The sequence below is a fragment of the Oncorhynchus keta genome, chromosome 28 (assembly GCF_023373465.1).
Source record: "Oncorhynchus keta strain PuntledgeMale-10-30-2019 chromosome 28, Oket_V2, whole genome shotgun sequence".
NCBI classification, from domain to species: Eukaryota; Metazoa; Chordata; class Actinopteri; order Salmoniformes; family Salmonidae; genus Oncorhynchus; species Oncorhynchus keta.
In genome coordinates, this window is record NC_068448.1 from 38,575,842 (window position 1) to 38,588,752 (window position 12,911).

At 43.2% G+C, this 12,911-nt stretch overlaps 1 protein-coding gene across 1 annotated transcript; it reads right to left on the reverse strand.

The window, feature by feature from the left end:
• Positions 1-3,039: 3,039 nt before the first annotated feature.
• LOC118361282 (short-chain dehydrogenase/reductase 3-like) lies at positions 3,040-12,722 on the reverse strand. Its single transcript, XM_035741103.2, has 6 exons — positions 12,148-12,722; positions 10,320-10,466; positions 6,698-6,817; positions 4,179-4,417; positions 3,737-3,862; positions 3,040-3,497 (listed from the first exon to the last, which is right to left on the reverse strand). The coding sequence occupies exons 1-6, from the start codon at positions 12,397-12,399 to the stop codon at positions 3,413-3,415; spliced, it is 969 nt and encodes a 322-aa protein (XP_035596996.1). The 5' UTR covers positions 12,400-12,722; the 3' UTR covers positions 3,040-3,412.
• Between the last annotated feature and the right edge of the window lie 189 nt (positions 12,723-12,911).

Here is a 12,911-nt window from a genome sequence, read left to right on the forward strand (position 1 = left end):
CATAAATATAACCAAGTGAATTTGTTTTATCAAATAACTTTGACAGTTTTTTTGCCCACAAGAATTCTTTGAACAAGATTTGGATACGTCATTGTGCGTAAATTTGAATGTTCAATATCTACACCTGAATTCTAACCACAATAACCACGAAAGCGTAACCTGAATGACTGCCGTTACCCAGCAAAGGCGAGTTATTAACAGAACGTAGAAAAACGGATATTATTGGTCTCTGGGTCCCAGATTGATAACCGCACTAAAGAAGATTAAAAGAGGGAGCTGAGAGAGAAGTGTGTTCAGTAGGCACGGTATAGGATCAAATACATTTTCTCCTGTTGGTCAGATGAATGATGATTCTCAAAATGTTGATTGTAGTGTTGCCTGTGTCCCCCTTCAACCATGGGTCTTCCAATGGAAGGAGCTTCTCCGGTACGCTTTCCTATGGAGCTGAGAGAGTGTTATGACAACCCTAACAAAGCGAACAATGAGCTCACAATTGGCAGGGCTGCAGCACAGGAATGTTGACCATGAGATGGCTGGAGGCTTTGGCAGAACACGAACAAGCACACGGAGAAGACTGGATCTGTCTACACACACACACACACACACACACACACACACACACACACACACACACACAATAATAAATGTATAATAAGTATTTAATACAGCATTTTACACTATAGGGGAGAACCTGCATCCCACTGCTGGCTTGCCAAAGCAGTGATTGGGGACATCGTCCTGTGTAGGGTGCTGTCGTTTGTTGGGATGTTAAAACGGGTGTCCTGACTCTGAGGTCATTAAAGAGCCCATGGCACTTATTGTAAGAATAGGGGTGTAAACCCCAGTGTCCTGGATAAATTCCCAATCTGTCTGTCATATCATCATGGCCACCTAATCATCCCCGGCTTCCAATTGGCTCATTCATCCTCCTTCCTCTCCCCTGTCACTATTCCCAAGGTCATTGCTGTAAATAAATATGTTCTCAGTCAAGCAACCTGGTAAAAAATTAAAAATAAAATTATAAATGAAAGAACTGAGGGGAAAGTAACACTTTTGACTAATTACCCAGAGATCGATAGAAGTAGAGAGACCCTTTATGATAACCAGCACCTTTAGACATGATTCATACCCTTGACTTATTCCCACACGTGTTGCAGCCTGGATTTTAAATGGATTTAATTGAGATTTTGTGTCACTGGCCTACACACAATACCCCCTATTGTCAACATGGGAATTCTGTTTTTGTTAAGGCAAGCCTAAGTATGTTCAGGAGTAAACATTTGCATGGACCAACTCTGTAGGCAATAATAGTGTTGAACATGATTTTTGAATGACTACCTCCTCTCTGTATCCCCCCCCCACACACACACACACACACACACTTATCTGTAAGATCCCTCAGTCGCGACAAAGATACAGGCGTCCTTCCTAACTCTGTTGTCAGAGAGGACAGAATCCGCACAGGGATTTCATCATGAGTGCAATGATGACTTAAACGGTTTAATGGCTGTGATAGGAGAAGCCAGGATGGATCAACAACATTGTAGTTACTCCACAATACTAACCTAAATGACAGAGTGAAAAGACGAAAGCCTGTACAGGATAAAAAAAAATATTTCAAAATATGCATCCTGTTTACAATAAGGCACTAAAGTAAAACTTCAAAATATGTGGCAAATTAATGAACTTTATGTCCTGAATACAACGCATTGTGTTTGGGGCAAATACAACACATCACTGATTACCATTCTTGTTTTCAATCATGGCGGTGGCTGCATCATGTTATTGGTATGCTTTAAAAATAAACTAAATAGAGCTAAGCACAGGCAAAATCCTAGAGGAAAACCTGGTTCAGTCTGCCTTTCCACAGACACTGGGAGACAAATTCACCTTTCAGCAGGACAATAACATAAAACACAAGGACAAATATACACTGGAGTGGCTTACCAAGATAACATTGAATGTTCCTGAGTGGCCTAGTTACAGTATTGACTTAAAAATGGGCTTGAACATCTATGGCAAGACTTTAAAATAGCTGTCTAGCGATCAACAACCAACTTGAAAAGAGCTTGAAGAATTTTTTTTAATAATCATGTGCAAATATTTTACAATCCAGGTGAGCAAAGCTTTTGGAATGACTTACCCAGAAAGATACACAGCTGTAATCGCTGCCAAAGGTGATTCTAACACGTATTGACTCAGGGGTGTGAAAACTTATGTAAATTAGATATTTCATTTTCAATACATTGTCAAACAGGTCTAAAAACATGTTGTTTTCACCTTGCCATTATGGGGTATTGCAGAGATTTGTGAGCGAGAATATTTGAGATGTAATCCATTTTGAATTCGGGCTGTAAAACAAAATTGTGGAATAAGTCAAGGGTGTGAATACTTTCTGAAGGCCCCATCTGTGCTCTACTATTAGCAACTGAAATTTCATTTTTAGACGGTACTAAGAGCTACACAACAGGTGCCCAAGCTGCGACGTTAAGGTTTCTAATCTGCAGGTTATTCTTGAATTACAGTGGCATTTGACCATGGCATTGGAGAAAATTAACTTCATTTTTCTAGTTTATGTATTTGGTTACATTTTCCCCATTCTAAATAAATTAATATGGTAGCTTAATGACTTTACAAATGTTTTACCATTGTGCCACCAGGTGGATTATTAACACCAAGGATGGTAAAACCAATGAGACATTTTAAGTAAATAAGGATTTTCTGACATGGAGGCCACAAATGCTCAAATCTAAAGTGAACAATCCTTTAAAAGCAATATGACTAATTATTTTGCTCAATGTTTTTTTTCCCCCTTCATCTAAACACCAACTGACACTGGATTTAGACACACCAAGTTAACAATGGAATCCGTCAATTTATGACATACTAAAAGGGTGTGATTAGCTAAGAGTTCTCTTTAATATAGACCCTTCCCCGATAACAGTTTGCCACTGGAGTCCTTGTTAATCTTTGTAATGAGTGATTTTCAAGGCGGTAACACCAATGACATGAAACTGAGTGACACGTTATACTAGTAAAGAAAATAGGTATTTAAATAGCCTTTGTTTTAATTGATCTATACAATATATTAAATAGTTTAGTTCACTTTCTAGCATTCATAATAATAGATAGATACAGCATCTCTAAAACACTACAATTCTACACATCACTAATGGGACAAGCCAATTTGCATACCCGAAGTACTTTAAACAATGCCTAAACCCACAGTTCTGCAGGATAAAGGACTTGCATTATGTTCTAACATTTATAAACAGTTCAATATGTACAAAAACATTTATGATGTGGAACGATGTCATTTTAAATGTGTTTTTCATGGTTGCAAAGGCAAGCGATGCAAATGCCACCGCAATTCAAGAACGACCAGGGCAGTACTCATGCCTGGCCTCCATTCCTATGTCCGTCCCTTGAAGGTGTCCATGCAGGTGTAGCACCCTGAGAAGCGATGGATCTCCTCCAGGGCCGCCTGAGGCAGGAGGCTGTTGGAGAAGAGAATGGAGCATGTTTATCTAACAGAGATAGATCATTGAACCACACTTAGATGAAGGTGAACTTCGTCTGAGACCTGAAGACTTGTGTTAGCTCCCCAAGCCAATCCCTAGGGCTTTAGTTCAGAGGGCTAACACAGATGTTGGCACTCAGAAGACCCAGTGTCACCGCCTCATCTAACTTAGTAGTAGGCTACTCTGGTGTCGTGCCTGGGATTCGGTTCCCCTACCTCTTGAGGATAACGAGAGCGTGCATGGTCCATGGTAAGTAGACGAACGGCGTGTTGGTCCGGACGGCGTCCACCGTCCGCTGGGCCACCAGCTCAGGATTCAGCGGTGGGAAGAGCTGAGGGAATCTGGGGGATGAACACATTACAACACTTTACCTTCACTTCACTTTTATTTAACCCTGTAAGTCATATTTTCAAATGTGTCTTGGTGAATTTCTTTCACAATATCGATTCATTCTTCCTGTTACTGATGTGTGAATGGGATTGGTCCGTGTAGACTTTCCATCCATTGCTTTCTATGGAACCTCTGAGTCCATGTGTCAATTCTGTGTGCTGACTGTGCCTACTGGCTGACCCACTGTAAAACAACTAGAGTGCCATATATGGTAGACTCAATATATGGTAGTTCCAATGTATGGTATCCCATGGTGGGCACACTCACCTAACTTTCATGCCCTGAAACATGTCTGTGTTGGTGTGGAAGGGGAGCACGGTGGTGCAGCCCACCCCTGGGCAGTCCAGCAGGCCCAGGGTCAGGCTCTCCATGAAGGCCAGGGATGATGCCTTGGAGGTGCAATAATCTATGGCCCCCGGGATGGAGGACAGGGACAGGATGGAGTTGATGCACACCACGTGGCCATGGCAAAGTTCCAGAAAGCGGGGTAGGAAAGCTTTGGTGGTCTGGAGAGAGGGAGAGAGAAAGAGAGAAACATGACCCTCTGCACATTGTTCTGCTCCACTCACTACTATTCCCAAGCCATTCATTCACACTTCTCTCAAAATGAGTTCCCTTCCTACCTTCAGGAATTCGCAAGAGGAGGAGAGGAGTTGGAGCACAATTGGGGAACCGAACCTGTTCCACATCCCATCAGAGCAAATCAGAAGACAAACTCCAACATCATGAGATCCTTGTAACAGTGTCAGCAAGCTTTCTCAGGTACCAGCATTTGATTTCAGATCTATTGATTCTTTAATTATTTTTTATTTAACCTTCATTTCAAACAGGGAGTCATATTGAGACCAGTAGTAGATAGAGTTCTAAAAACATAACTTCTCCCCTTCATATATTGTGGTATCAACATAGTGGGGCAAAAAAAGTATTTAGTCAGCCACCAATTGTGCAAGTTCTCCCACTTAAAATGATGAGAGGCCTGTAATTTTCATCATAGGTACACTTCAACTATGACAGACAAAATCCAGAAAAATCACATTGTAGGATTTTTAATGTGACTGGTACTGTATGTATATATGCACTGCTCAAAAAAATAAAGGGAACACTAAAATAACACATCCTAGATCTGAATGAATTAAATATTCTTATTAAATACTTTTTTCTTTACATAGTTGAATGTGCTGACAAAAATCACACATTTGATTTCCATTGATAATTTTTGTATCAACCCATGGAGGTCTGGATTTGGAGTCACACAAAATTAAAGTTGGAAACCCACACTACAGGCTGATCCAACTTTGATGTAATGTCCTTAAAACAAGTCGAAATGAGGCTCAGTAGTGTGTGTGACCTCCACGTGCCTGTATGACCTCCCTACAACGCCTGGGGATGCTCCTGATGAGGTGGCGGAGGGATCTCCTGAGGGATCTCCTCCCAGACCTGGACTAAAGCATCCGCCAACTCCTGGACAGTCTGTGGTGCAATGTGGCGTTGGTGGATGGAGCGAGACATGATGTCCCAGATGTGCTCAATTGGATTCAGGTCTGGGGAACGGGCAGGTCAGTCCATAGCATCAATGCCTTCCTCTTGCAGGAACTGCTGACACACTCCAGCCACACGAGGTCTAGCATTGTCTTTCATTAGGAGGAAACCAGGGCCAACCGCACCAGCATATGGTCTCACAAGGGGTCTGAGGATCTCATCTCGGTACCTAATGGCAGTCAGGCTACCTCTGGTGAGCACATGGAGGGCTGTGCGGACCCCCCAAAGAAATGCCACCCCACACCATGACTGACCCACCGCCAAACCGGTCATGCTGGAGGATGTTGCAGGCAGCAGAACGTTCTCCATGGCGTCTCCAGACTCTGTCACATGTGCTCAGTGTGAACCTGCTTTCATCTGTGAAGAGCACAAGGTGCCCGTGGCGAATTTGCCAATCTTGGTGTTCTCTAACAAATGCCAAACGTCCTGCATGGTGTTGGGCTGTAAGCACAACCCACCTGTGGACGTCAGGCCCTCATAGAGTCTGTTTCTGACCGTTTGAGCAGACACATGCACATTTGTGGCCTGCTGGAGGTCATTTTGCAGGGCCATGGCAGTGTTCCTCCTGGTCCTCATTGCACAAAGAAGGAGGTAGCGGTCCTGCTGCTGGGTTGTTGCCCTCCTATGGCCTCCTCCACGTCTCTTGATGTACTGGCCTGTCTCCTGGTAGCGCCTCCATTCTCTGGACACTACGCTGACAGACACAGAAAACCTTCTTGCCACAGCTCGCATTGATGTGCCATCCTGGATGAGCTGCACTACCTGAGCCACTTGTGTGGGTTGTAGACTCCGTCTCATGCTACCACTAGAGTGAAAGCACCGCCAGCATTCAAAAGTGACCAAAACATCAGCCAGGAAGCATAGGAACTGAGAAGTTGTCACCACCTGCAGAACCACTCCTTTATTGGGGGTGTCTTGCTAATTGCCTATAATTTCCACCTATTGTCTATTCCATTTGCACAACAGTATGTGAAATGTATTGTCAATCAGTGTTGCTTCTTAAGTGGACAGTTTGATTTCACAGAAGTGTGATTGACTTGGAGTTACATTGTGTTGTTTAAGTGTTCCCTTTTTTTGAGCAGTGTACTTTTTTGCCCCACTGTATGTGGAAAGATGACCCTTATATTTCAAATAACTGAAACAAATCTAAATTCATAAAATGCTTCAATTCAAGCCATAATGAATTAGTACTTTCCTGTATCAACATACAGTACTTATCTAAAGGAAATATATTTTTCAACACTCACCCAGAACTGGCCCAGTGTGTTGATGTGTTGAGTCTTCATCAGGGCATCATCGTCACTGTCCATCAGACTCTTCCCATGAACCACTGCTGCATTATTCACCAGAATGGTGACGTCACCCACCTAAGAGACAAAAATAAACATTCTGTTAAAAGGCTTACCTCAGTTTTATTACTTTGTTTCCCTTTGTATTAAATTGCAAGACTGATAATTATGTCTTATTTGAATCCTTGTTAAGTTAAGCCTATCGAACAAGTGGGACGGTAGCCAGTGAAATTACAGGGCGCCAAATTCTAAACAGAAATCCCATAATTAAAACTCCTCAAACATACAAGTATTATACACCATTTTAAAGTTAATCTTCTCCTTAATGCAACTGTGTCAGATTTCAAAAAGGCTTTACGGCAGAAGCACAGCATGCGATTATGTTAGGTCAGCACCTAGCCACAGAAAAACATTTCCCAGCAAAGGAGAGGTGTCACAAAAGTCAGAACTAGCGTTAAAATGAATCACTTACCTTTGATTATCTTCATCTGATGGCACTCCCAAGTCTCCATGTTAGACAACAAATGTTTGTTTTGTTCGATAAATTTCAGCTTTATGTCCAAATACCTCCTTTTTGTTTGCGCGTTTAGTCCTGTAATCCAAATGCACAATGCGCGGGCACTTAGTCCAGACAAAAAGTCGAAATAGTTCCATTACAGTTCGTAGAAATATGTCAAACGATGTATAGAATCAATCTTTAGGCTGTTTTTATCATAAATCTTCAATAATATTCCAACCGGACAATTCCTTTGTCTTTAGAAATGAAAGGGAACTCACGCTCACGGCCTCACGCGTGACTAAACTAAAGGCTTTTACAACCAGACCACTGATTCAAACAGCTCTTATTCGCTCCCCCTTCACAGTAGAAGCCTGAAACAACGTTCTAAAGACAGTTGACATCTAGTGGACGCTTTAGGAAGTGCAATCTGACCCTATAGACAAGGTATAACGGTTGAGGTCACGGTCACGGTCAAGGTCACGGTTGACAACTCCATTGTGTCCTCCTCCCAGAGCGCTAAGAACCTTGGCGTGATCCTGGACAACACCCTGTCGTTCTCAACTAACATCAAGGCGGTGTCCCGTTCCTGTAGGTTCATGCTCTACAACATCCGCAGAGTACGACCCTGCCTCACACAGGAAGCGGCGCAGGTCCTAATCCAGGCACTTGTCATCTCCCGTCTTGATTACTGCAACTCGCTGTTGGCTGGGCTCCCTGCCTGTGCCATTAAACCCCTACAACTCATCCAGAACGCCGCAGCCCGTCTGGTGTTCAACCTTCCCAAGTTCTCTCACGTCACCCCGCTCCTCCGCTCTCTCCACTGGCTTCCAGTTGAAGCTCGCATCCGCTACAAGACCATGGTGCTTGCCTACGGAGCTGTGAGGGGAACGGCACCTCAGTACCTCCAGGCTCTGATCAGGCCCTACACCCAAACAAGGGCACTGCGTTCATCCACCTCTGGCCTGCTCGCCTCCCTACCACTGAGGAAGTACAGTTCCCGCTCAGCCCAGTCAAAACGGTTCGCTGCTCTGGCCCCCAATGGTGGAACCAACTCCCTCACGACGCCAGGACAGCGGAGTCAATCACCACCTTCCGGAGACACCTGAAACCCCACCTCTTCAAGGAATACCTAGGATAGGGTAAGTAATCCTTCTCACCCCCCTAAAAAGATTTAGATGCACTATTGTAAGTGGCTGTTCCACTGGATGTCATAAGGTGTATGCACCAATTTGTAAGTCGCTCTGGATAAGAGCGTCTGCTAAATGACTTAAATGTAAATGTAAAAATGTATAATGGATAGGAAATTACTTGAAAAAAATACAAACCTCAGATTTCCCACTTCCTGGACGGATTTGTCAGGTTTTCACCTGCCATATCAGTTCTGTTATACACAGACATTATTTTAACAGTTTTGGAAACTTGAGTGTTTTCTATCCAAATCTATATATTATACGCATATCCTAGCTTCTGGGCCTGAGTAGCAGGCAGTTTAAATTGGGCACGATTTTCATTCAAAATTCCAAATGCTGCCCCCTACCCTAGTGAAGTTAGACATGCTCTGGAACTTTGGTGACTAAGTGTTTTTTTTTTAAAACCTCCAGCTTTGGGCTGAATGTGTCACTGTGTAGTTCATACATGCATAATCTATGAGCAGAATTGCTGTCTTACCTCAATTAGCCACGAAATCCCTAGTTTGAAAGCGACTGTTTTTTTGGAAGCTGTGACTTTTCTTTTTTTTTCTAGCCCTCGCCATTTGAGTGACAGGTAGGAAGATGCACACATAGAGAGAGCCATGACGTGGTGCATATATCTGCACATACGTGACTGACGTAGTACGCAATTTTCATGGACTACTTTGGTCGTGAGCTCTACTTTCAGAACTACTGGCTAAAAAGTATACAAAGTACCAGAAAATCTAGTGACTCTCCATCCCGCATGCAGGAGCGTAATCGTCGCCTGACACTAATTAGCATAAATATCAGACATAAATATCCCTAGAAAATACTCCTATTCATGAAAATCACAAATTAAATATATTGAGACACAGCTTAGCCTTTTGTTAATCACCCTGTCATCTCAGATTTTCCAAATATGCTTTACAGCCAAAGCTAGACAAGCATTTGTGTAAGTTTATCGATAGCCTAGCATAGCATTTTGTCCAGCTAGCAGCAGGTAACTTGGTCACGGAAATCAGAAAAGCAATAAAATTAAATTGTTTATCTTTGATGAGCTTCGGATGTTTTCACTCACGAGACTCCCAGTTAGATAGCAAATGTTCCTTTTTTCCAAAAATAATATTTTTGTAGGCGAAATAGCTCCGTTTGTTCTTCACGTTTGGCTGAGAAATCTCTGGGAAATTGCAGTCACGAAAACAGCTAAAAATATTACAAATTAGCTCAATAGCAACAGAAACATGGCAAACGTTGTTTATAATCAATCCTCAAGGTGTTTTTCAAATATCTATTCAATAATATCCATCGCAACAATTAGTTTTTCAGTAGGACCTCTGTATTTTACGATAGAATCTCTCTGGCAGTATCAAGTGACCACTTGCGCAATGTAGCCGCTTACGGGTATTCTTCAACATAAATGCGTAAAAATACGTCACAATGCTGTAGACACCTTCGGGAATACGGAGAAAGAGTAATCTGGTTGATAGCCCATTCACAGCTCAATAGGGACTCATTGGAACGCAGCGCTTTCAAAACATGGGGCACTTCCGGATTGGATTTTTCTCAGGCTTTCGCCTACAACATCAGTTCTGTTATACTCAGACAATATTTTCACCGTTTTGGAAGCTTTAGAGTGTTTTCTATCCTAAGCTGTCAATTATATGCATATTCTAGCATCTTGTCCTGACAAAATATCCTTTACTACGGGAACGTTTTTTTTCTTCAAAAATGAAAATACTGCCCCGAGTCACAACAGGTTTTAAAGCTGATACATCATACATCCCTGTAAAACACTGTACAGTGGAATATCCCAAAGGCAACCTTCGAAAGACTGGTTGGACTAAATGATATAGGAACTGGGTCGTTCATTTGGCTGGGGCTACAGTATATCGGAGCTTCTCTACAGTACCTTCTCTCGGACCACCTTGGCCTGCTTGTACACCTCCTCGCGATTGGCCACGTCACACAGGAAGTAGTGGCACTCAACTCCGGTGGTGAGAGAGATCTCCTCGCAGGTCTCCTTCAGGCAACTCTCAGTGCGGCCCCACAGGATCACCTGACAACAGGCAGACAGGGGCGGAAGGTCAAAAAGAACAGTCTATTGGCCTGAGAATGCATATTTGGACTTCTTTTCCCCCCCTTTTTCATGGTATCCAATTGTTAGTAGTTACGATCTTGTCTCATCGCTACAACACCCATGCGTCCTCTGAAACACAACCCAACCAAGCCACACTGCTTCTTAGTACAGCACGCATCCAACCCAGAAGCCAGCCGCACCAATGTGTCGGAGGAAACACCGTGCACCTGGTGACCTGGTTAGCGTGCACTGCACCCGGCCCGCCACGAGTCACGCGTGTGCGATGAGACAAGGATATCCCTACCGGCCAAACCCTCCCTAACTCAGACGACGCTTGGCCAATTGTGCGTCACCCCATGGACCTCCCGGTCGCGGTTGGCTGCGACAGAGCCTGGCCGCGAACCCAGAGTCTCTGGTGGCACAGCCCTAGACCACTGCGCCACCCGGGAGGCCAGGACTTGTGTCAATCTTGTAGGAATCACAAATAAAACACAGGATTTCTAGGTGGCAAGAAAAGTTTCTCTTTTTGTAGATTAATGATCATTGCATGCATTTCTTAAACCAGTGCTCAGGTAGTTAAAGGTATGAAATTATATTCTATTACGTTAACATCCTTCCCATCTGTCTGAGATTGCTGTGCATTGTAAAGTGCTATATCTTGAATGGCTCATGGAGGAGGCATTGGCTAGAGATTTTGAGCAGACACAAGTTCTTTGATTTGCAGTTTGAGTGAAAACCAGAGTCAAAGATCTAATATCCGTCCCCAGAGGGACCCCGTACACTGATAACCTTGGATGTCTAACTACTGGCTCCACTACACACACACACACACACACACACACACACACACACACACACACATTCACCAGACTCACACAGAGATAACCATCAGATCATTTTACAACAATGACAAATGCGTTGGTGATAAAAGGAATATTTTCACTGAACCGAACTGTGCCTTCCACTACCCTGTCAGTGAACTTTCTTGTACAGTCACTGGGGACCCGGAGAGGCTAGAGTTGAGGTTAAAAAGTCAAATATCATTGTGGCACTATGGAGCCAACCGCCCAACCTGTCATCAACCCATTGTAAAGCACAGGGACTGAGGAAACACCTGTGTTTGTGTGCCTTTACAATCAGGGACTGAGGAAACACCTGTGTTTGTGTGCCTTTACAATTAAATGAATGGGGAAGGGAACACACTACACATCATACATCCACCAGGTCAGCTAGGGGGCGAGAGGAGTTCAGGCTCCGTTCCACTAGCCTACTTTAGTGAGTACTTGTGCTTTCCCAATTACATTTCACATGGAAAACAAACACACCGAGAGTGACTGATAGACACGTTTTTAATAGAACTGAAGCTATTCAACAATACAATAGGTTGAAGTTGTGCTTGCATCAAATAGAGTATAAATTATAAAACATCTCCAAACAGCTCTTTCTTCTCCCCAACTTTCACATGAGGTAAAATGTTAATGGATTCTTGTTCATATTTGTTAAATTTTAACAAGATTACATAAACTGTACAAAGTGATGTGAGCACGCTACAGTGGTGGATGACTGTTTTGCAGTAGATTGCTTTTCCATTGTGCGTTTATCATATTGATGATATGCGCAATGACGCACAAATGCATAATAGCGCACAGGGATTGTTTACCTTTTTTGCCCCATGTTTTGCGAACTCTTTCCCCAAATGCCGACCGATGCCCCGTCCACCGCCGGTGATCAGCACCACCTCTCCACGTAGGTCCTTCCGTCTGCTCGGGAGCAACAACCCAAAGCATGCTTTTAATATGCAGAAGAGGATGTTGAACGGGAAAATCAAAGCGTGTCCCAAGTTATTTAGTTCCATTACGACTTTGAGGTATAAAGATGCCTTTTTCTGAGAATACAATTGGACTATACACATAGGCAATGCACACCTTCCCAAAGTGCGTGGATGCCAGATGTTGGAATTTTAAGTCTTCTCCATAACACTACCCCTCTACGACAGAATTATCATCACTCCAGTTTGAGGTTGACACATAAGTCTCTGTTATAATAGGCACAGTACGAACATGCAGTGACAATAGCTGACATTGAGTGCCAATGCCAACCATGCGTGCGCCAAAAAACCAACAATATTTGGATTTTACGTCTTCGAATATGTTTAGCCTTTTCAATCCCAACACTGTCTGACTACGGGTATGACGACAATATGGCTTTATATAGCCCATTAATGTTGATTGACAGTTGTTGGAGATTAAAGTCCCTCCGATTTAACTGTGAGTTAACGGCTGTTGCTCATTTTCCTTCTCTCCACCCCCAAGAGAGCTGCGAGAGGAGAAAGTCGCATGGGGAAAAAGTATGAATTGCGGAGGACAGGGGTTGCATGATCAAGTTTACAACGACCACTGTCTTTATGTTGTGAATTGCCAATAG

Coding starts and splice junctions, on each gene's coding strand:
- LOC118361282 (XM_035741103.2), bottom strand. CDS start 12,399: ATGTGTATAGTCCAATTGTATTCTCAGAAAAAGGCATCTTTATACCTC. Junction 10,467..12,147: donor CAAAACATGGGGCAAAAAAG/GTAAACAATCCC, acceptor GCCTGTTGTCAG/GTGATCCTGTGGGGCCGCAC. Junction 3,498..3,736: donor GCTCTCGTTATCCTCAAGAG/GTAGGGGAACCG, acceptor CTTCTCCAACAG/CCTCCTGCCTCAGGCGGCCC.